The 23849-nt window shown below is 39.5% G+C and overlaps 1 protein-coding gene across 1 annotated transcript in view; it reads right to left on the bottom strand.

Moving 5' to 3' along the window:
• LARGE1 (LARGE xylosyl- and glucuronyltransferase 1) overlaps positions 1–23849 on the bottom strand; it is a 277613-nt gene that overhangs the window by 114224 nt on the left and 139540 nt on the right. The window contains exon 5 of the mRNA XM_033058741.2: positions 16466–16589. Coding sequence (XP_032914632.1) covers positions 16466–16589 — 124 coding nt within the window. The remainder of the gene's footprint in view (positions 1–16465; positions 16590–23849) is intronic.

The raw sequence follows: 23849 nt of genomic DNA, 5'->3' as shown, positions 1-23849 counted from the left end.
TCTGGCTGCCCACACATTACGGTCACAAAGAGCAACTCTTGTACCAAGTCATCAGAAATATATCCAGCCAGACTTTGACTCTTACAATCTACTTCTTTAGGAAACTGTGGTTTTTTTAATATGCTCTTTTTCCCCACAAACAGATGATGGGGAAACTTGCCCAGCCTTCCCAGGTGAATACTGACTGTTTCACCTGAGCCTCTTTGAAAGGGATGGAGGCTTGGACTTGTAGACTCAGCATAAAACAAGTCTGGAAAACAGTACCAGCATGAACAGAATGATAGAGACCAACACAGAAGGACAAAAAACTTTGGAGTGCCTGCATTGTGTCAGACCAATCATCCACTGAGTTCAGTAACTGGCACCATATAGTGGATGGTGGCAGGTGCCTACTGAAGAATATAAACCCAGGTAAATTCTACACCAATACTGACCCCATATAGACTTCCATCCTGCAGCGAGTTGCAGCAAATTTTGGAGCTACTGGTGGTATTTTTGTTGATTAATAGGTTTTGGTGGATTTTTCATCTGTGAGTTAGGTCAAATTAGGATACAGTTTCATATATGGTAAAAATCCAACTCATTATATTCCATTATTATTACATTTCTATTTAAACTTTGTGGTCTTAAAGGCTGTCAGTCTTGCACACCAAGATACTTTGCACATAGGACTTTGCTGCCCTTATCCTTCTCCTTTCCACATTACTAAAATTATGATAAACACAGCAGTGAGATGGAGTACAAGAAAAGAGATGATGTATTTGCTTTCTTACCTTAGTGCTTGTTTACATATACATAGACTGAAGCATCAAAACAGGAACAAGCACAAAAGCAGAAGAAAGCTAAATTAAGGCTATATGGGACTGTAGGACTGTACATGTTTCTCTCATTGTTTACCATCTTATTTGAAGACTGGAGGTTGATAGAAAGCCTAATAGCTTGATTTGCTACGTACTTCTTGGATTGGAAGGTGATATATAATAGTACCATTAAAAAAAGCTCTCACTAGCTAGCAACTGCATAAACTTAAGACTCCATTTCCTTTCTATAAATAAAAGTTTCCCTTCTAAAAGCATTTCCCCTGTTAACGACTTCTGATTACCTCCCTACCAAAAGAAAGTTCTGTCCTGAGTTTCCCTGATGAACGGGTTCTGTTCCACACAGCATCACAAAATCACAAAACGAACTTGGAAGGGATCTCTGGGAGTCATTTGGTCCAACCTCTCCCTGGCAAGCACAGCCACCCAGAGGCAGTGGCACAAGGCCATGTCTATGATGGGGACTCCACAATCTCACTGGGCACCCTGTGCCCTCACAGTAAAAGAACATTTCCTGATGCCCAGAAGGCTCCTCCTGTATTTCAGTTTGTGCCCATAGCCCCTTGTTCTGTCACTGGGCACCTCTGAAAAGACCCTGACTCTTTTGCACACCCTCCCTCCAAGTATTTATGCCCAATAATAAGATCCCCCTCCTCCAAACCTTCACTTCTCTGCCTGAGCAGTCCCAGCTCTCTCACCTTTCCTTGCATGTGAGCAGCTCAACCCCTTCACCACCTTAGTGGCCTTTGGCTGGATCCTCCATTATTTTCATGTCTCTCTGGCACTGAGGTGCCCAGAACTCAGCCTGGACCCAGCCCTCCAGGCATGGCCTCATCAGTGTTGAGCAGAGAGGAAGGGCCACGTCCCTTGATCTGTTTAATCTAATGCAGTCATTGCTGCAAGGGCAAACTCTTGGCTCATGTTCCACCTGGTGTCCCACCAGGATCCCCAGATCCTTTTCTGCCAAGCTGCTTCCTAGCTGGGCAGCCTTTAGCATGTCCTGGTACATGGGGTAGCTTTCATGTACAAGATTTTGCACTTTTTGTTGAACTTCATGAGGTTTCTGTCAAGACCCCCTTCTCTGTTAAATAGTATTTTTTTCCATTTACTTAATGTAATTCTTCACTGTCCCACAGAATATATAGGACCACAGAATCCTCTGAGCTACAAAAAGTGCTCCTTGTTCAGCATGGTAAGATGGAATTTTGGCTGATAAAGTGTTTTCCCTGGCAGCATGTCCTTAAACACTTTACCCTGGAAAAATGCAACCTTCAATACCATATTGATTTTGTCACTACATTCACTGCATCTTCCTAGGTATGCTTGGGAGAAAAAAAACATCAATCAAAATGATCCAGAGCTATGACACAGTATCCCCTTCCCCACTCCAAATTAAAGACACCCTTGCTGCTTGGCTGACTCCACAGCAGCACCACGAAGGGCAGTGCCTTGCAGGAGGCTGCAGGTCAGGCTGGCTGAGGTGACAGCACCAGGCTGAGAATCAGCAGCCCTGGAGGCACAAGGTGCCACTTGCATTCCTCCTTCCCCACATCAGAGGTGGGCTCATAAATGGGACCAAACAGAACCCAATTCCATCAGCCTCCAGACTCAATGGCTGCAGATTCCTTGTGCTGGAGAAACAGCCAGCAGCAAATAGAAGAACTAAGAAAACAAAAATGCAGAGGGAAGTAGAAAATGCAGTCTGTAGATTTTGCCTCCTCAGAGCCTTCATGCCAGGTTTCACCCTTAAAAATACCTAGCATTCAGAAGAGATTGATTAAAATAAAGAGAAATGTGAATCAGGTTTTGTAATAAATGACTCAATGAAAACATGGATATCCAAAAGTATTCGGCATCTACTTGCTTTTAACCAACTTCAACACAGGCACTATCTTCCTTGGAAACTGCATCAGTCACGTGATAAACTAAGCTTGAAATCTTAAAAGAAGGTGAACAGAGCAAAATTTCCAGGCCACAGCAAAATTAGAGAGTGTTTTAAATCTGCACAAGTTGTAGTTGAATTGCATCTGACACTGATCTGAAAACCAGCATAATCTACATGGTGAAAGAGATGTAGAAGGAGGGATCTCTGCGAAGGAAACCCAGCCAAAGTCTTTTGTATCTGCTGGCTCCAGGCAGCCCTTACAAATGTCCTAGGCATGGGAAACAACCCTGAAATTCTGATGTGTGAATCAGATAATAAAAATTGTTATTTTCTCAGACGCAGCTGACAACTTGTTCTCACAGCTTTTTCATTACTTGCTTAGTGCTTTGCTGCTACTATGAACACTACAAGTAGCAAGATATTGTTTTTTTAAATCATGTGGCCTTCATTTAAAACAAAGTTAACAGAACTAGGGCTTTCATGTCACTTCTAAACTGGAGAAAAATATTGCCACTACTTTAATGATGATCATAATTTTGTGATTTGCAACATAAAAACATAAAAAGAGGGGGTAAATTAATAATATTGATTTGCAGGCACAGTACAAGAAGCTTTCTTGATGCACTTTTTTCTCCTCACTGTTCTTCACACACGGAGAGAGCATCATCCTGCTGTGAATATATGCCATACCTCTTCCCACATTCCTGAAACTTGAGCGACAATTCCAGCAGCACCAGCACTACTCAGGATTACTTCTAGGATAATCCTTCCCATTTTACACTGACTATACCTCACAATATCTAAGCTCTTTGTGGGGACATGTGACTGATCATCCTCTTTCTCACTCTCATGCTTCCAGAAGAGCGGTATCAATACGGTGTTGCAGAGACTGGGTTAACTAAATCATTGAGGAACGAGATAAATAGGTTAGCATTTGAGTAAACATTCATGCCTGTCTTTAGCACATTTTTTTTACAGATAACCATAATAATAATAAAAGAAACAACCTGGATTGAGAAATTCAAAGTCATCAAAGATCCTGAGAGGAAGAAGATTACTGTCATCACCAAAGAATGCCAAAAGGAATCTCATTGCATCTCACCTTCAGAAAATCTCTGTCTTTGCTCCATCCTTGTCAGGCATCCAGCAAACATTAACAGAAGAGACTTATTTAAACAAAAACAGACTCTTCTATTAATGTTTGCTGGATAACTTGTACTTTCCACATTGAATTTAGTTTTTTCCTGGGTGATTCAAAGGTTTTGATTATACTGATATTCCCCCCCATAACAAGTCCTTACTATTTATATAAATGGTTGTCAAGGAAACCAAAAATCCAGCAAAGCTAGGTAACTTTTCTAGGTTTAGAATTTTTGGTTTCTGAATATTTTAAGAAATAATAATAACAACTTGCTCTAAGAAACAATTGTAATGAGAAAGGAACTTATACATCTCTGCTAAAATAATTTTTCTATTTCTACTGGCCTTTGTGGATGTTCTTACTCATCACAGAAGCTTTGCTGACTTTAATAGGATTGATTCTGTCTCATCTTTCACTTTAAGAAACAGAGGATATCTTCCACATATGCGTGCAACAAGTCTGGATACAAATAACAGTGAGCAAAAAGGTTGAGATAGAAATGGATGATTATTTGAACCTCTGGATCCTGGATAATGAAGAGCAAATGCAGAAACCATAGAACAAGCCACAACTGGAAAGAAGATTAGATATTAAAAAGGCAGAACAAACAAAACTCGAAAATCAGCATCAGCATTCAGCAAAGGAAAATAACTGCAAATTAATTCTCATCTCTGTAGCAAAGTCCATAACACAGTCTGACTGATGTTGAGGAGTTTTTTTCTTTTTTTTTTAAATTTTCTTTCCAAATCTCTCACCAATACACACATGCACACAAAGGACAGAGAAGTGGGAAAAACCTGATTTAAAGATGCTTCTTCAAAACAACTTCCTTAACAACAAAATTAACTGAGGGTACCAAGAGCTTATCCATGCTTTATTATGGATGTAACTGCAGACAAAAAGTAAACCTGATGTGGTTCTTTTTGTTGTTTGTTTTATTTTTGTCTCTGGCATTTAGGTAGCAGGACATTCAGCCATATAGCTTCTTCAGAAAAGAAAGGACCACAAGGTAATACACCTACTGGGATCTTTAAGGACTGTCTCCCTCCCCTTAGGTATTTAGCTGGCTTTTCTCCTACCTTATTTAGCCCCATCAAACTCAAATGGCCAGTTTCTATTTGAATCCTTTTCTTTACTCTCATTTGAGACTTTCTAAATTTCTTCACTCTTTCTTGCTATCTCCAAGACTCTGAATGCCCTCTTTGTTTTCCTCTCTTCATTTGTGCAAGATGAGACTGCAGAATGGAAAAGTCTGGCCAGTCTCAGTTAGTGCTGTTTCTTGTTCCTTTGAGGCCTCTGGCATCAACCCCAGCTTTTTTCAGTGCAGCAGTCAAGGGTGGAGCACCTAAAAGGGTCTGAACACCCCGAGTGAGGTCAGTGAGAACCAGCCAAACACCAACCTCCCAGTCCCACCTCTGCAGAAGAGGCAAAAGTACAAATCTTCCCTAGAAGATAAGATAAAGACTTTTTTTTTTTTTCTTTCTTCCTATCAGGGAATGAGTGAAAAGAGACAAACAAGCTGAAGCAGATAAAATGGCAGGAATCCAGAGCTTTCTGCTAAAAGCTGACTGACAGGTAGATCTGGCTAGAATTGGCCCAGTGGTGAAAACTCATGGCTGCCCTTCTTGCTTCATCTGTATGGAAAGATAAGAAAGATCAATTGCCTGCTTTAATTGCTAGTGAATTCAATCAACAAGCTCTTTGTGCTAATTCATCAGGGAAGATACAAATCCATGAAAATATTATCACTGTCAGCTTTTTCACTTTAGTAACTATGCAAGTACATACGCATTAGCTGCAGCCATTCCATGTTCCAGCACATTTCCATGCAGATCTAAGGGTCAAAGCCCAGAGGCACACAACCTACATTTTGCATGATGTCAGGATAACAAACAGGTGTCATCAAGATGCATTGTCCAGAACAGAAAGCAACAGCATATCCCGCATAAACACGTTTTGTTGGATAGACAACAGTTGAAACTCAGTGACAAAAATTTATCTGAAGTGAGATTCTTCCCCTTTCAAAAAATCCTTTTTTTAAGGATGATGAAAGAAGGTTGCAGAAGAGTTCCAGTGACTACTGCTAACCAAGTAATGCCTGGAGGGTATAAATACAGATTGCAGGTCTAAATACCAGTTAGAATGTGCAAAAACATTCTCAACCAGACACCAAGAATGTTGAGAGAATGACTTCCCACCCTTTTAAGCCTGAAAGACCCCCATCCAGTTTGTATCCATACAAAACAGTATTCAACAGCCAGAGTTGCAAAATAAAAAATCATAGACTATCTCAAGTTAGATGGGACCCATAAGAATTATTGAGTGCAACTCCCTGCTCCTTACAGGACTACCTAAAACTAAACCATATGATTAACAGGTTTATTCATGGTCAGGACCGGAGTCATGATCAGAGTTCAAGACCTTGGTGACATGACCCTGGGGAGCCTGTTCCAATGATCCTCTCAATGGAAAACTTTCCTGATGTTGTAGGATGGTTTGTGGAAAGGATTTGGGAATGCAGCTTCCACCAGATCTCTGATATCCTAACACAAAGTCAAAACATAGCAAATACATATGAGAAAGAGGATCCATTCTTCTATTCAGAAGAAAATCCCTACCTACTATCGGCCATCTCACCAGTGAAATCACCTTTCTCCAGACCTAAACTTTTACTGTTTCTGCCTAAAGAGTAAGAATAGTAGAATTTCAACAGCTGAAAATGCTACAACAAAAAAAGGTCATTTGTGGGTAGAACACACATTCAAGTAGTGGAATAAATGCTATATCCCATAAAGAACTCTTAAGTCTCTTATTTTTACCAAAAGCAAAGAATTTGAGGGAAAACAAATCATCCTCCACCCTGCAGAGTTGGAGGCCAGGTGAGTAGAACTTCTTATATCACAATTATTGCTTCATGGGAACAAAAATGACATGAAGCAGTGTTCTTTTCTCCAGTGCTAAGTATTATAATATATCAAAACTCCTGGGTGCTAAATGCCCCAGGAATACATCCAGAATAAAAAGAATAATAAAGGATAAAAGGTATTACAATTATGAACAAGCAAAACTAACAATAATCTAGTCCAAGAAGCAGTGAATGTGACAGGAGGAGAAAAAGCATTTTTTCCTTTGTTATTGGAAAGAGTGGGATCTCATTCACAACCTTACTATGTACAGTAATTTCACGATTATAAGCTGCACTGAGTATAAGCTGCACTTCTGGGTGCCAGCAACTTCTCATTCTTTGTCCATACATAAGCCGCACCTGATTATAAGCCGCGCATTACAATCCAGAGTGTGATAAAAGATATCTATTCTATCACCATCTGTTGAGGGTGGGGGCAGTGATCCTTATCTCCACGGCAGATATTCTGCTAATGGGCCATCCATTGAAACCAGGTGGGGCATTGTTCTTGATCTTTTCACAACCCATCCTTCCTCCAGTGAGTCATTTTCTGCTAATGGCCCATTGAGTCCCACTGTGGGACTGATAAAATTACTGCATCCCATTGGAAGTTGCTCCAGCCAGGGGAAAGAGCCAACATTTCTTACCAAGATAAAAACAGAGGTTTTGGGACACTAAGGTAGCCCTTTCTCCACTGGACTCCAGAGGAAAAACAGATTTCTGCACATCACCACTGGACCTCCGGAGGGAAACTGCGCCTTCTGCAGGAGCACTGCTTCAACTGAACCACATCTGTCACTGCAGGAGGATGCAGCCACCATTTAATGGGACTGCTACCAACACCCTGCCTGACAGGGTGTCAGGTTGTACTCTGACTTTGTCAGGGTTTGGAGTTTGTTTCTTTGTAGTACTGTATTTCTATTTTAATTTCCCTAGTAAAGAACTGTTATTCCTAATTCCCATATTTTTGCCTGAGGGCCATTTGATTTCAAAATCATAATAATTTGGAGGGAGGGGTTTACATTCTCCATTTCAAAGAGAAGTTCCTGCCTTTCTCAGCAGACACCTGTCCTCCAAACTAAAACAGCAACTTTTCGTTCTTTGTCCATATATAAGCCGCACTTTGGGTTTGGACCAAAATTTTAGTCAAAATGGTGCGGCTTATAATCATGAAATTACTGTATATGAAAAAATGAAACTTTGTAGGACTGCAGATTGACCTGGAAAGTGATAACTCCACTAACAGAAACAAAGTTTCTCAAATTAGAAGTTCAAATGTTTTCATACTAAGTGGACCCAAAAGAGGTGATGGTCAATGGCATTTCATTAACACTGTTATTACAGATCGCCCTGTTTAAAGCAAGTATTGAGATTAAAATCAGCCTGGACACCCTTACCTGGACTGAAATGGTTTCAGAAGGCTTATGAGAAGAATGACTTCAGTGTGTGCTTGTGCTGTGCCAGGCACACAGCACAACTTTGTCATTTTCTGTGCTGTGAAAACACGTCACACAAAAATGTGTGCCTGGACAAGGTGAATATAATTTTTCTCCACAAGAATGACTATTTCAGCCCCAGTCCTTCAGAATACTTAGTGCCTGCATTGCCTGTTGAACTGCTCCATGGGAGTAGCTCACATCTCATCTATTGCCCAACACTTCCCTGATTCTCAGCTGTTTCTTAGAAATAAGCCAATACCGCACACTTTACAAATGAGGAAATCTAACCATTTCAGTTCCCTGGTTGTGAATCAAGAATATTCTTGGAGTCCTTGAAGCCTCCTATCTTTTTCAGCTTATCAATCAGACATGGAAAAGCATATACTTCAGTTCCCTGTAAATCTAGAAGCAATGCTCACTAAACATTTTGATAAAATGCTCACATCAATACTGATCCTCACTAGGAATGCCTTCAACAGCCACTTCTGTTCTTCTGTGAATAATCAAATGCTCTTTGACTGGGAGGTGTCCATGTGAGTAAGTGAAAAGCCATTAAGATCTAAGACCATCTAACTCTAGTCATTATGTGTCTTCCCAGCTTTTTACCTCCAGGTACCAAAGACAGAAATTGTGCTGGAGCACAGGATGATCATTAACTCTCCCCAGAAAGTACAGGGGATATATACGTACACCCCATGCAGATCAAAGTGCCCAAATAAGTTCTGTACATGCAAGGTTAGGACAGAAAAAGGCTCTCATTTCTCACAGGTGGATGATAATGTTCTGAGAAAGCAGTTGTTGTAATGGGGATGCATGGAACAAATGATAGCTGCCCAAATTAGTTTGAGACACTGTGTCTTTTTTAGGGTTTCCCAGAGCATGCTTTTTAATTTTTGTCAAACTGAATAATTTTTGGAAAATCTCATGTGCAGTTTCTCGTTCTCTGCTAAAATTGCCTTCCTGGAGGTGCAGCACATGTTGCTGCAATGAGCAATGTTCGAGAAGCTGAATGCCAAACAAAAATCCTTGCTGTTGAAATGTCACAGTCAAGACACTATGATACAAATGTGGATGATGCTAAATGAAAGAGAATTGGCTCCTTAGTCCTCACTCCACATATGTTACAAAGAGTAGCTATCCTGTCTTCCTGGTGGACATAGAAGAGAATAACTGTACTGCTTTTCCCTAGAATCAAGAAAAAGGTAGAGCTACAGAGAGGCTCACAGCAATTAGAACTAAATTATAAACTAACAAAGAACAATGTATTTTCAAAACACCAGCAGCAGTAGGAAAGCACAAGAGGTTTACAAAGTCAGACATGAGGCTTTCTTCTGGAATAGTAGTAGAAACACTGCACAATGTAACACAGGTGGCAGACTGGGACCCTTGAAAGAGCTCCAGAAAATACTGCACCTTCTTGCATCACACTGGGCTTCATCTCAGTATACCAAACTCTTAACAGTTCTAAATCTCAAATTAACTGATTATATATGAAAATCTGAAGAGAAACTACATAAAAATCTGCAAGAAACTATTCCATATTTGGTATCTTACCTCCCTCCACAGAATCAGAGGTAACATTGCGCATGAAAGCTACACATCACTAAGCAGATGACACTGCTATGTCAGAAAGGCACTATGAGTCCCATTATCATGACCAATTTCTGACCAGCCTTAGTGATCTCCATGGCACTTCTTTCTGACCACCTGTTTAGAATAGGTAGAAATGTAAGACCCAGTCTGATTTTATGTAGGATTATCTTCATATTCTAGGTCTGAATAATAATGAAAAATACATCTAAGTAACAGTCTCCAATGTTGCATGGTTCTCTTTTTTTTTTTTTTTTTTGTGCAGAGGAGGGACTGGGAGGACAGAGGAAGTACTGCTTGGGCTACTCAGGATAGATTCTGACCTCTTCACAAAGGTTCCACTGTGCTGGGGAGTTTGAATTGCTATCTGTTTCTTGGTGGATACTAATTTCCTCCCAAACAGTCTGAAGGAAAATATATTGGCTTACAAAACCAAGTCTGTTAATTTCCAATTGTCTGTACTGAAAACCATGGATAAAAGACCCTGTTCTTAACATGGTAGCCCTGTGTCACAAGCACAAGCTATTTTATCACCTGAGACTTCAGGTGTCTAGTATTCAATATATCCATTAGCAAATACACAAAATCTCAATTATAAAGGGGAAATTCAAGTCTAAATCTAAGCCACACAAGTTACAAAAATATGTAAAATGTTGTGATTACAGACATTGTTTTCCAAATCTTGAACTTGCATATTTTAAAAAAATAGACAGAAGAGGAAAGGGCAGGAAGAAACAGCAGTTTATGCCTACTATTTCACTGACATGTGCAGTAGGTCAGTTTACAGAAAGACAAAAGCTGGTGAAATGCAGGAGCTCTGCAAGCCCCCATAACATGTGACAGTTTCAGATCAAAACCTCAGTGCTGTAGAAACACTTTAACTGAATACTGACTGCTGCATAAATGAATGTAAACATAAACAGATGCTGGGTTTCTCATTCTGTATTGCATTAATAGCAATTAGATCTTGCATATGAAGTGAAAAAGAAATGAAGGAAAGTAGTGCACTTCTGCTTTATAACTTCTGTGTGTTTGCCTCTGAGGCACACAGTGAACTACTTCACAGATAAATAGCCCTGTGCTGCCCTTACCAATATATAATCCACATGCAGTGCAATGCAAATACAGTCAAACCTTTACAATCCATGATAGTTTAGGGGTCAGTCACTATTACTATAGATAGATTTTTATGGGTGGCTGCAACATCCAGTGGAACATATTGACTAGGAAGATGGTGGAAGGCATGAACAATTTTATTGTTTAAGGCTTTATCAACACTGCTATTGCTGTCACCTCTTAAATTGATGTGAAAAACACCAAGTTAATGATCTGTTCATCAAATACACTCTCACATCTTCCCAATTGCCCATCAGAATCCTTCTCTCTCATGCTCAGCTGGTGGTAGCTGCCATTCTCTTAGAAGTATTTGTTTGATCATGATTCCAAAACTGGTATATGGCAATACTACAATACATACAGCCCAATCACCACTATCATTCATTGGAAGAGCTTCTGCTGGTATCCAAAGATTTCACGGCATTTGAGTTGCTTTTGGTGCAATTTGCTGCCAAGACACTCACATACTTACCACACTTTTAAACCGCTAACATTATTGGGATTTTGACTTTACAGTAATTTTTTCATGGACAATACAATGTGTCAGACAGGACACTTGCTTGCTGTCTGGATGGTAAAGGGAGTCTCCATAGCAAGGGTTCTTACAGGGTCATCCTAGTTGGATTGGGTGAGACTCCCTAAAACATGTTGCTGTATAATTTTTGTAACCCAGGTGGCCCATGGTCCTACCTGCAAGATATGTATACGGTGTCACTATAGATCACCTTAATCTATGTACAAAAAATTTCCTAACTATCTTAAGTATGTACAAAAGACTGTTCTGCATGATCATTTCTACACATGCAGGAACTGTTCCTATTGATTTTCTTACTCTTGTACAATTGATTAACATTGCAGCAGGAACTGTCTGTGAATGTCTGGGACAGCCAGATTCTTTACCCAGGATGTTAATCGACATGCTCAAGCATACAAATTGGTCTAGGCACAGCAGGGTTTGCCTGGGAAATCTCAAGAACTGTCTGAAATTCCCACCAGGATCGCTCCTGTAACAAGCAGTCAAATACTTATTGTGTTACAAATTCCATCAATCACCTGGTTTCAACTTGGGCTGCTGTCTCAAACCAGTCCTTTATCTCATCTGTGCACTCAACAAGCCTGGGAACTCCTGGACCAGTGTGGGAATTTAAGTGCACTGGAGGTGCCCATAGGCATAGCCCTGAGAGCCAGCTACACTACAACCATAATTAAAGAGCTAAACTTTATTTTTCTGCTTAAATCTCATAGCCCTTGCCCATTAGCTCAGTTGGCTAGAGTATGGTGTTAATAACATCAAGGTCAGAGGTTCAATCTCTCTATGAACCTTTCACTTAAGAGTTGGACTCCATGATTCTTGTGGGTTCCTTCTAACTCAGAATATTTTGTGATGCCTGTCCAAATGGTGTCAGTATTTGACATATCGAACTGTCTTCAAAGTTCAGATGACAATGGCTAAGAAGCAACTCATCTCATACTGCAGTAAATGCCCAAAGATAGGTGATCTTTATGCCATGCATTTATCTGAGTTTGGTTATGCTGGATCAGACCACTGATTTTGACTGAGTATGCAGACATCATGATTTCTGATAGGAAATCATCTAATGCAGCACTGGTACTCAGATTTGGGGTCTATTGTTACTGGGAAAAGTAAAAGCTGGAATACTGTCCATATATATAGAAAAGAATGGAGTTTTTCATCTGTCCCTTTCAGATCAAATGTTCATCTACTGCAAAAACCTATTCACCATCCCTTTGAGTTCATAAATCAATTGCAGCACATGTGGACTTAACTGCTTAAAGTAGATGGCTTTACTGCTCTATCTTTGATGAAGAGACTGTATCTATGCCATTTACTTACAGCAGAGCAGGCAACTGCTCATTCTACATTCTGCCTTCTTCAGTTCACCTGATGTCATCATTGTGTCAGGCAACATCTGGGAAAACAAACTCATCTCATCTGTATTCCACCCATCACATACAGTACTGCCTTATCGGCTGCTGCTTCTGCTCTGGGACAGTGCAGATCACAATGGATTTAATGCCTGGATTTCCCTGTGAGGGAACTGACACGAGATTCCATGTTTAACAATGAAGTGCAGAAGCCAAGTGCCCAAGCTGCCCACCTTCAATAGTTTGTTCTGGAGTTTCTTCACATAAGACTGAACTGAAAAATCCACAATACCCTGCAGCCTGATATTTGCAAATCACAGCTGTAATAGATGAATGTTTCACAGGCATTTTTATTTCCTTTTATTTAATCTTCAAAGAAGACCATTTTCAGTTTCCAGTTATTTTGTGGGATGCATTGCTGTAATAGATACATCTACCACATTAAGACCAAAACTGATTAACACAACTGAAGTGATCATATAAAGTGAATTTACACTGCCAACTAACTTTCCAGTTTGCAGTCACAGCCATATGTGTCCACATAAATTTGGAAGAGTTACGTGTGGGCCATACTGAGTAGAGAAAGAATGAAGTATGTAACTGTAGAATAGTTCAATTAGTGGCACCATTACTGGCAGCCCACACTTCAAGGATGCTTATTGCTGATTACTAAGTGCACGTAGCAAGTTTAGTTAATGGGAGAGAGTTCACAATCCGAACAGCTTGTAAATTGAGGGAGAGCTTTTAAGCACCCATCTATCTCCCTTGAGGTTATTGGCAAGGCAGTGAGGAGACAGGCCAAGTTATGTTGGAGAAGGTTACAAGCATCTTAGTAGAACTGGCTGTTAAAATCTTCAAACTAACTGGTTTGAAGAAATACATCCAGCAAGCTGCCATCTCGACTGTGTCTGACCCTTTTCCTGGAAATGCTGTTGTTTCAGCTCAGCTCCACAGTTAAATCTCCTCCTCTTCTGTCCCATCCCCTATCATGTGCCCCAAGCAAAGACATACCTTTCCCTGGCCATTCTTTCCTGTGCTCCATCCCTCTTCCAAGCAGGCTGCTGGTAGTTTGGCAGCACCTGCTTCTAGGGAGAGAATGAACTCTCTTTGGGGTACAACAGGAATGTGAACAGCTGTGTCACTTTGTAAAAGGAAAGATAAGTCTTCTATAAATTTTAGAAGGAACATCTGACATGCTCATTCACAGAAGCAAAGTAGATATGTTGGTTTGCTGGCCCTAGAAATTCTTATATAATCCATGGTACCTTGTCTTCCCTTTCTTGCAGTGTCCAGTTTTCCCCTAAAACCTGAGAGAAAAGAACAGCCACAGCCAAGGCTAATTTTCTATGCCTTTCTTCAGGACATTGGTTGCTCTAACTCTAAGCTAAACAGCATGTATTTTAAGAGCTACAGGATATGTTAAGAAACATTGCCAAATACCAAATAATTTAGTCTCCAAATTCTGCCTTTTAAAAAATGAAAACGCTACTGGAAACTGTTGCCTGAATTCTAAATAGCTACCTGAAAGCAAAAAAGCATCCATACTATTTATGGAGGATCTAATATTATGCGCTCCCTTCCACTGTTTGAGCAGGAACAGGAGCAGAAGCAGGACTTCTCCCTGGACTTAAGGGTTTAATCTAACATGCCAGCTCCTGCTGCATTTGAAGGAAGAGACTGGAAGCTTATACATATCCAATGGGAAAAAACCAAACACGAAATGAAATGTTTTCTGTAGTAGCTAAAATGTGCTCCAAAACAACTGAACACTGGTGAATGAAAGCTAAGCAGAAAGTTCTCATGCTATTACTCAGTTTAAATCCTTTGAAAAGTCAGAAATTGGTATTGATTACAGGTTTAAAAAAGAACTATGGAGGGTCATTTAAACTGAAACATAGTATATACTGTAACAGTGAATCCATAGATCACTTCAGAGAAAGATAGGTTTTCTAGTAAACATCCAGCATCAGCTCTATGTTTTCCTAACACCAGGCAGCATAATACAGCTCCCAAGAGTGCAGGTGGAATACATGAACCCAAACCAATCATTAAATCCTCTCTAGGGGCTACATAAGAAACAAATGAGATGAGCTCCTACAGCTGTCTGTAAACAGCTCCTCTGTCGTCTTTGCTAAAACCTGCAGCATGATCTGAATATAAGCCAGCATCATTCCTGGCTTTTTAAAACTCTGTTTATATTTATAACTCTTTGCTCTCCTTTGACAGTGTCTGTCACATTCCCCTATGCTCAGTACTACATACTGTGTTTATGGACCACTGAAATCAGGGAAATTGCTTGGTATGGAGAATGATGAGCTCTGAACAAGAAGGGAAAGACCTATTTATGTATCAACAACTGCATCCAGCTAGAAAGTGGTCCTCAACCTAAAGCCTACGGGTTACATCCAAGATAGTCTAGTGTTGATTTGGGTCACCAGTCATATAAAAAATTAAGACTGAGTGAAGGGGGAGGGACAAAACAATTTTGCTCTGTGGCCTTATATCTGCTTAGTGCTTTGCCTATAAATCAGAAATTTGGGGATCACTGAAGTAAGCTCTCTTGGTTATTATTTACTTAAGTAGATTGGACCATACCCAAATGACCAGAAGGAAAACACTAAGAGGTCTGTATTCCCCAGCTAATTAAAAACCCTACAATTTGCAGAAAAGCACATGTAACATAGACACGTACAAGATTTACAAGAACAAACCTCCTCCTTGCTATGAAGCTATAAAGAGCAGAAGGAAGCTCTCTAGCTAATTAGGTTAATATCAGCTTATGGCTTCATGTAGAAGAACCAATGAAAGATAAAAACAGAAACAAAGTATTTTTCTCAAGAATCAATTTTTTCCCTTTTCCATCTCTTTCTAAAGCTTTCTGTATTCAGTATTTCCCAACGCAGTGTGCTTTGACTTTCCCCCTTAGTAAGTACAGCAATTTGCTAAATTTTGGTTTTTAACTTGTTTCAGGCTGCTGCTCAGAACAGTATGGCAAGTCATACAAATTATTGCCACCAACTTCAAATGCTAAAATCTGAATACTTCATTCTACCTCCACAGGTAAAAAACATACAGCTCAAAATCAATGCTGTGCCTCCATGCTCTGATTTAAACTTTTTAACTATGAAAAGATAGTAACTTTGAGTAAGCGATTTTTCCTCCTTTTGATTGAACTCTTTTCATATTCATTCCTTTTGGAAGGGCATTCAGACAAAAAAGGTAGCTATTGTACTAATGCCACCTCATCACAGTGTGTGTACTTAGGGCTTCACACACCTGTGCTTGGGGAATGCAGGGCAGTTGAGTGTTTCCAGTAAATGGGCTTATTGAGCAAGATACTTAATATTCCACCATTGCTACTAGGATGAATTATCCTTAAAAAAACATGATGTGATCAGATGGACAGTCAGAATCCTCTTACTAGCAGGTAAAATTCTAAGCTGCTAAACAAAATAATTCATTAGCTGCTCTCATTCCAGAGAAAGTACACTGATTTTAGCCATTTAGCATCTTATAGCTAAGTGCAATCGAGTTACAATCATGTCAGTCAGAATTAGCTGTCATCAGAGGGAATATTTTTAGGCAGTAGCTCCCCTGCAATTCACCAGTCAAGGGAGATGAAGAACAAAGGGGTGACATCAAATCAGAAGTGTATGAGTGACGCCTGTGTCTGTCTGTCTTTACCTTGAGCTCATCTGCATCATAGAAGTCTATGCGCACAGCAGGGACCATCCATGTCTGGAACAGAGTTGCCAGGATCTGTTTGGCAATTGCGTCTGCGATGAGGTGAAAGTGGAGTGGGTTTCGCCTGATATGAGAAGGGAGAGAAATGCGTTAGTTCAAAGGTTTCTAACTCCTGTTCTTAAAGGACAACATCAAAATTTACAAAGCTTTATCTGTGTCTAAGATGTCGAGTTTTGAGTGTGCAGCATGTCTGGTGGAGTGCCACTCTGTGGCCAAAAATGCTGAAATACAATTTGAGTATACATGACTGCAACAAAATACTCCATCAGTTTCTGGGTGGATATGAACATACAGATCCTTTGACTTCAGTGGGATGTGATGATTTGTAACAGCTAAGAGTCTTGTCCTAGCACCAACTCCTTAAAGGTCAAGTTAACATCCCTTTGGGGACTTGGGCTCTGGAAATCATTGTTTCAGTTACTAGGTGAACCCGGTAATTTATCTTTGTGGTAAAAACAGTGTCTATGGAGAAATGAGGGTGCAATGAAAGGTTAAAAAATAAAAATTTGAATGAGGTGAACTTCTGGGACCCTTGAGTTTACGTAAAGCTCTTCTACAAAGCTAACTTGGGGAATCGACAGCTGCCCCATAGGAACCCAAAATTAGATGTTTCAGGTGAGTGCCTTCTAGCTATTCACTGGAATTGTGAACAGAATGGAGATTGCAAATCTCAGCACATCCTTTTTCCTAAGAGGAGGAATGGGTAAAGGAAGGCAAAACACCAGATCTAGACTCAGCTCTGCAGTTACAGGACTTGGGCTAACTGAAAAGCTTCAAAACAAGACGGGTGAAGTGAGTATCAGCAGGAGTGGCAAGCTCTGACAAAGTGTATGGATTTTTCTATTCTAATGTGAGCTTAGATGTTATAAATGCCTTGTTTAATTCCCTTAACCTCCCTCCCTTCTTGGAGGACAGTAAGCAACAAAATTTGATCTTAACTTCTATGGTAGGAAACCTACCAGTGGAAGTTAGTCACAAATTGTAGTCTTCCGTGTTTACCCCAGCATAACAACTTTCTCTGTCAGCAGAAAAGGACAGACATTGAAAAAACTTAAGAAGACAAATAGTTTATTTAGACTTTAGCATGGGATCAACCTTTCTTTGATCCCTAGAGTAGAATAGTGGATTCTCATTTCTATGGAATTTGTGATGCTGAGTGAGTGTACTTGTTAATTGGTATTTTTCATCTAACAAGAGAAGTATTTCATTTCAGATGTTGATTAAAGCGGAAGATGAGTGATGCTACTACATTCTTCAGTGTGAATGAGAAGTGACAAAAACTATGTTAGTTCAGGCCAATATACTTCCATTACATTTTTGGGCTTAACCCAAAAAATGAAGGGGTTTTTTCCTCCATTTTCTACATTAATGAAAAATGTGTGCCTTCCTCTTTAATGTTTTTCTTCTTGCTTTGATGAGTAATACTGCTTCCCACTGAACAAAGTCCACAAGAAAATGTAAAAATACATATAATGGTTCGTAGTATTTTAACAGACCCCGTCAGCAGAAAGAGGAGATTGTTGTGAGAAGCAATGTGTGACTGGATTTTGCAGTCTCAGAAATGCTGCACCTAAGATCCAACCCAGCACCTGAGGCTGCCAGTGAAGCTGCTGTAGTGGCTTCAAGGACACTGTGGATCACATTATGTGCTTACAGGAGAAGCAGAAAAGGGCTGGGTAGAAGCCTTGCATATGAGATAATCATGATGGCAGAATAAACCCACAGCTGATCTACCATAAACAATATCCAAAACAGTAAGCCATAACCTGCATTTCAAAAGTCAAAAGGTCTTTCAATCTGCAGCTTGCCCTGGAGGGAGGAGGGGAGAGGGAAAGGCGTAAGCTGCCAGCTGCTGAGCCTCCCATTACCAAGCTAAAGGGATCACAGCAATTACATCTGCTTCACCAGCCCAGCAGGAGAGGAGAAGAGCACATCCTGGCTCATGCAGATTCCGCAGTAACCAGGCACCTTGCCAAGAAAAAAAAATCAGGAAATAGCAGTGATCAGGAAATACATCTCATTAGTAGAGACAAGGCCAAGAGAAACAAAGTACAACATCAGTGGGTTTGGGTACAGGCAAAGCAGTATCTCAAGACAAATAGATGTTCAATATCAACATACACATCCCACATAGGTCCCTCTGCTAAGCAGGGGCTGAGTCTGGATTCTGGTAGGACTATTTCCCAGCTGGTGTTCTTCAGTAATTTCCTTCCTTTTTTTTTTTTTTTATTCTGGGGCTATCTTATATTTTAAAGTAGAATAAGAAGAGTAAAAAATCAGTTAAAAAAAAGAAAGCTCCATCTTCTTTCAAATGATCATTTCGTTAAATGGAATTGATATAAAATATTTCAAGATGAAACACACTAGAAAGAAAAAAAATCTGACACAAAGACACTCAGATGTTGAGTAGCAGTTTATACTTTTCTGAATGACCCAGAGTGTATGAAACTTAAATGGGAACAAGTGGGTGACATTTACTTTAGTTCATCTCCTACTGGGAGAAAGAAAAAAGGATAGCTGTACTCCCACACAGAAACCTCTTTCAAGTTGTTAGCCTCATGGTAAAGATTCAGCTGGAAGGAAAGTGTGTGTCAGAGGCAAAGCAGAAGATTATCACTTACAAAAATATATCCCCAAAACAGTGTAGTGACCTGATGACATCTACAACTAAATGTGCATCAGCCACAGAAAATTTTACTCCAGACGAGATTTCAGTTCTGTGAAATGTGAGGTTTAGCACAGTGCTGGAAGCCAACAGTGCACAGCCTCAAAGCTGGAAGACCTCCTGAAGGTAACTGTACTAGCATACACACAGATGACATCTTTCACCTCTTCGGCTGTCTGCAATCTGCAAAGCCTAAAAGATATGGATTGCTTCAAAGTGTTTAAGAAACAAGTTTAGAAGCTTGAAGATCAACCAACGTTCATTATAAAAGATACAGAAGAGATTCTGCAAGATGAGAAATGTTTCTCAAGAGATCTATGAAAGGGAGGCCAGGATTATCTGACAACATGATTGAATCACTGGCTCTAAGAATTAGGGATGACAATCAGGATACTGTGAAGGATTCCACTGAAAGCTGAATTTCATTAAACTTGGACATTTTGCTCATTTTCCACTGGGCACATCAAGAGAAGTAAAAATAACACACAAAAGGGCTGGTTGTATCTTGTACTGATAGAAATCATTATGCTGTAATGGGGACAGTATATGCAACTATGGAATAACATGGGTCAATATAAGGTAACTGTGATAAACTTGTCCCACAAAACTAATAGGTTTTGGAAAATCCCCAGTACTCATGTGAATTAATCTGTTAGGGAATAAATGTTTCTAGGATCCCAGGTTCCAGAACCCTGAGCCCCAGGTCTTCCAGAATCCTTATGGCAGAAGCAGGTATAGAAACAGCCAGAGAATTTCTCACATTAATTAATTAATCTCCTTTATTTCAATGATTTTGAACATTTGAATTTCTACCAACTCTAATTTTTTACAGATTCTACTACATGGAAAATGCTGATGCATTAATGTCTTAATATGGTAAAATGTAGTTCCAAAATATGGCTATTTTCCATCAAATGGAAACTTTAGGTTCTAAGTGCTCTATTCAGAAAACTGAAAATCTTAATATATTAACTTATTTCCACTTAAGATCAGAACACTATCTGACAAAGCAAACCATACGTAAAGAGCACACATTTATTTTCCTAAATTACTTTCCTCAAAAGTGAACAAAGGGAGATTCTAGCCAAGATTTTTCAAGCATGGACATTTAAATATAGTCTCTTAGACCTAAATATAGGAGTTTGAATGAATGCCCTCATTTTCAAAATTGCTGAGGTCCTATAAAGTTAGTAAAATGAAAAGAAGTCAATTTTTTTAAAGTCAGGCCATGAATTTAGAAGTCTATTCCAAGGTACCCATTTCTCTACATTCTTTCTTATAATGTCTTATTCGTGCATTTCAAAACTTCTTATTCTTCATCAGATTTATGATCTGCTTGCTCAAGCATTTGTGGCCCTTTCTTTTTAAATAGCCTCTGCCACAGAGTTAAATACAAAAATGTACAATTGAAAAAGGGAGTAGTGAACCAAGACTCACTCTTCCCTTCTGCACTATTCCATAGCTGAATTGTTAGTGATTCAAAAGGCAGCTCCTTGGCTGCTTGGTTACACAGTTCTCTCTCTGCAACAGAAGAATTTTATTTTCTAAGAATATAAAAAGGTCAGTAGCCCAGAGGGTTTATTTCCAAAACCTATATTTTATTAAGGGAAGCACAACAAGGTAGTAACTTTTATATCTGTAACAAATGGTTACAAGAACTTCATACAGGAATTATAAAAGGCAGTTTGGGAAACTTTTTCTCCTGGTGCTCATACAACAATCCCTCTCTCATATGTGAAAATTTTTCACGTGAAAATCTTCTAGAGTCTATTTTTAATACCATTTCACATCCAGTACTGGTGAAAGCACTTCCCAAACTGTTGGAGAGATCCTAAATACACACTTGCTGCATCACTCATGGATCTTCTTGTTTTGTGTTAACTTACAGAAGTTCTTTGGGAAGTACCAAGAAATTTCATGGGCAGATTTTTTTAAAGATTGCTTTCTCCTTTATGGCTCTATTGTTAGGATAGCTAGAAAAAACCAAAAGGAAGTGTGTATTATTTATATGGATCAGAGAAACCAGGTCATGCTCTATGGTTTTTGCCAGAATAACCTCCCACAAACAGACTGACACATTAGAAAAGTTGCAAACACTGACAGAGGTGTTGAATTCTCAAATTAACTCCATTAAGGCAAAGTGGTCTCAATGGAATATAGCCATTAGATTATATAAGCTTTAATTACCAGCCGGCGTTGACTTGTGACTCTTACTTGGAAATTACATGTCATCCTTTTAATTTAATTTAGATTTTCATTTGGTTTGCCTTATTCTACTCATTCTATGAAAAAAAAAGGAGTTCATTATTCATACAGCATTCTGTAACACAGCTTCATATCCTGTTCTTAAAAATGCTTAGACATATGCTTAACTTTAAGGTTACAAGCAGCCTTCTTAAAGCAAAGAGGCAACTTCCTATTAAAAAGCACTTTTCTGGTTTTGTTTACACTCCTTACAAAGCCCCCACATTCCTATGCCACTATTGCTGTAGCATAGACGGAGAGTACAACTAAAGAAGTAGATGCAGTGACTCCCGAGAAGGACTGAAATAGTAGGAGCGGGGGAAAGGGCACAAAAAACCAGCCCAGTACTTGCTGGCACAGAAGACAAGTTAATTTCAGATTGTCAGGCTGACCTAACTGCCAGAAACATGCTATAATCGTGTAAGTTTGGTTTTTAATTTGTTTCCAAATGAAACACGGCTTTAAGCATGTCTTCAGAAAAGATAAGAGGACATTAAAAACCATTTTAGCTCTTACTCAAGTTAAGACTTACCTGAACAGAAAGATAAATTATCTTTTCAATATGAAACCATAATTGTGGGCTGTTTCTGTGGCACTCTAAGGTTTACAATTTTCAGAAACAGAGTAAAACACTGAAAATCACCACTGTAACTTGGACCAATAATTGCAAAGGATTCAAGGAACGTTATCAGCCACGGGAAACTGCTTCAATTTTGAAAAAGAAATACAGGTGCTTTTTAGCATACTACTATAACCATTGTTTCCAAAAGTATTTCCACTTCATTTTGCCTGTTTGACCCAATATAATTAATTCCTACTGTGTAGTCTTTCAGTTTGGAAAAACAAAAGTTAGGCTGCTCTTAGGACACCGTGATCCGAGACTGGCTTGTGTTAAACTCAGAGATAATTTCTTTCAGCCATACAACAGCTTTATAAAATCTGTCATAATTGGGAATTGGATGTGCAAGAAAGGAAAGCAGCAAAGTTGCAGAGTAGGACTGAGTATTCATTCTCCAAGCCTCCCTCTGTGCAGCGCTGCCAATGCATATTTATCAGCCTGCAAACCCTGCACTATCCCAGCTCTGCTGAGTCTCCTCCTGAGAACAGACTGTCAGTTATGTCAAACTGGGTGTTAAAAGCTGCTGCATTTTGTGGCTGGAGCATACGTTTTTGAAAGACAAAACTGGAATCAAGCTCCTTTATCACTGGGAATGAAACACATTTCTAAACTATGGTGCTCTTATGCGGAATCAATCACACTACCCCTTTCCTCTCCTTTTCCCACTCTCTGGAACCTGAAGATAGATATGGTTTCTCAAATGGCCTGAACAAGCAGCTTGCCTAAGTCTCACAATATATATGGTATGACTTGATTCTTGGTGTTTTAGGCCTGTGGAGAGCTGAAATGTTCAATATGCAGGATTTGCAGTACATTCATGCAAGAGAGAAGAGACAGCACACTCCATCTATAGAAAATCCTGTAGCTTTTATCCTTAATGGCCCAGCACTCCTGCTGTTTTGTGTCTCTATCTAGCACTCCAGCTAGAGTTGGGGGTATAAAAAATATGTTAATGCTCCCTGGGATTAGACTGACATGGCCTCCTTTTCTCAGAGCCTTTCTATTAGAGAAATAGGGATTTCCTATAGAAGTAGGGAATTTAGGTATATTGTTTTGCATCAAAATGCAAGCTAAAACATGCCTTAATTACTAACCTGTACAGAAATGCCAAAAAAGGACATGAAATCTTCACGAATTCCAGACAGATTAAATGAAATCAGTGTCTTACAACAAACACTAACTGAGGTGCAGGAGGACAGGTGAGGACATTAAGGCTGGTTGTTTTGAGGGGTCATTTGTTTAATCAGTAGATTGGATTCAGGGTATGTGGAAGGAAAAACAAAATCTCTATGACAATAAGTTTGGCAGCATATATTTTTTCTGTTCTTGCAAAACTATATTTGAGATTCAATGTGGTGACCCTACAAATGCCAGTAGCCTAATTTAGAGATTAGGATTGTAACTTCTTGTTAAGCAAATTTCTTCATTGGAAGCATACAGACCTTTCAAATGTGTTTTCTGCTTGGCTTATTGGACAATGCCACCTAGGATGCACTCCCTGGTGTATATCTAGGGTCAGAAGAAGAGACATCTCCGTGCCTGTTCTCACTGAGGACCCTCAAGTCAGAGGTGAACTTCATGTAGCACAATCTGAACCAACCACTTCCAACTCTCCTAACTCAATCTTCCTAAATGCACTATCATGACCTGCCTCCATCCTTCATTCCTACAATTAAATAGATCCTAGCAACTTATAGAAGCCTTTCCAGTCATCACCATTTCTGAAGTGCATACTGGTCTCTTGCACATGGCAACCAGTGCAAGGAAACTTAGTTCTGAATCAATATTCAGCTTAT

The sequence above is a fragment of the Catharus ustulatus genome, chromosome 4 (genome assembly GCF_009819885.2).
Source record: "Catharus ustulatus isolate bCatUst1 chromosome 4, bCatUst1.pri.v2, whole genome shotgun sequence".
Classification (NCBI taxonomy): Eukaryota; Metazoa; Chordata; class Aves; order Passeriformes; family Turdidae; genus Catharus; species Catharus ustulatus.
Note: the sequence above shows the minus strand (reverse complement) of the source record. Positions and strands in the feature narration are given on the sequence as shown.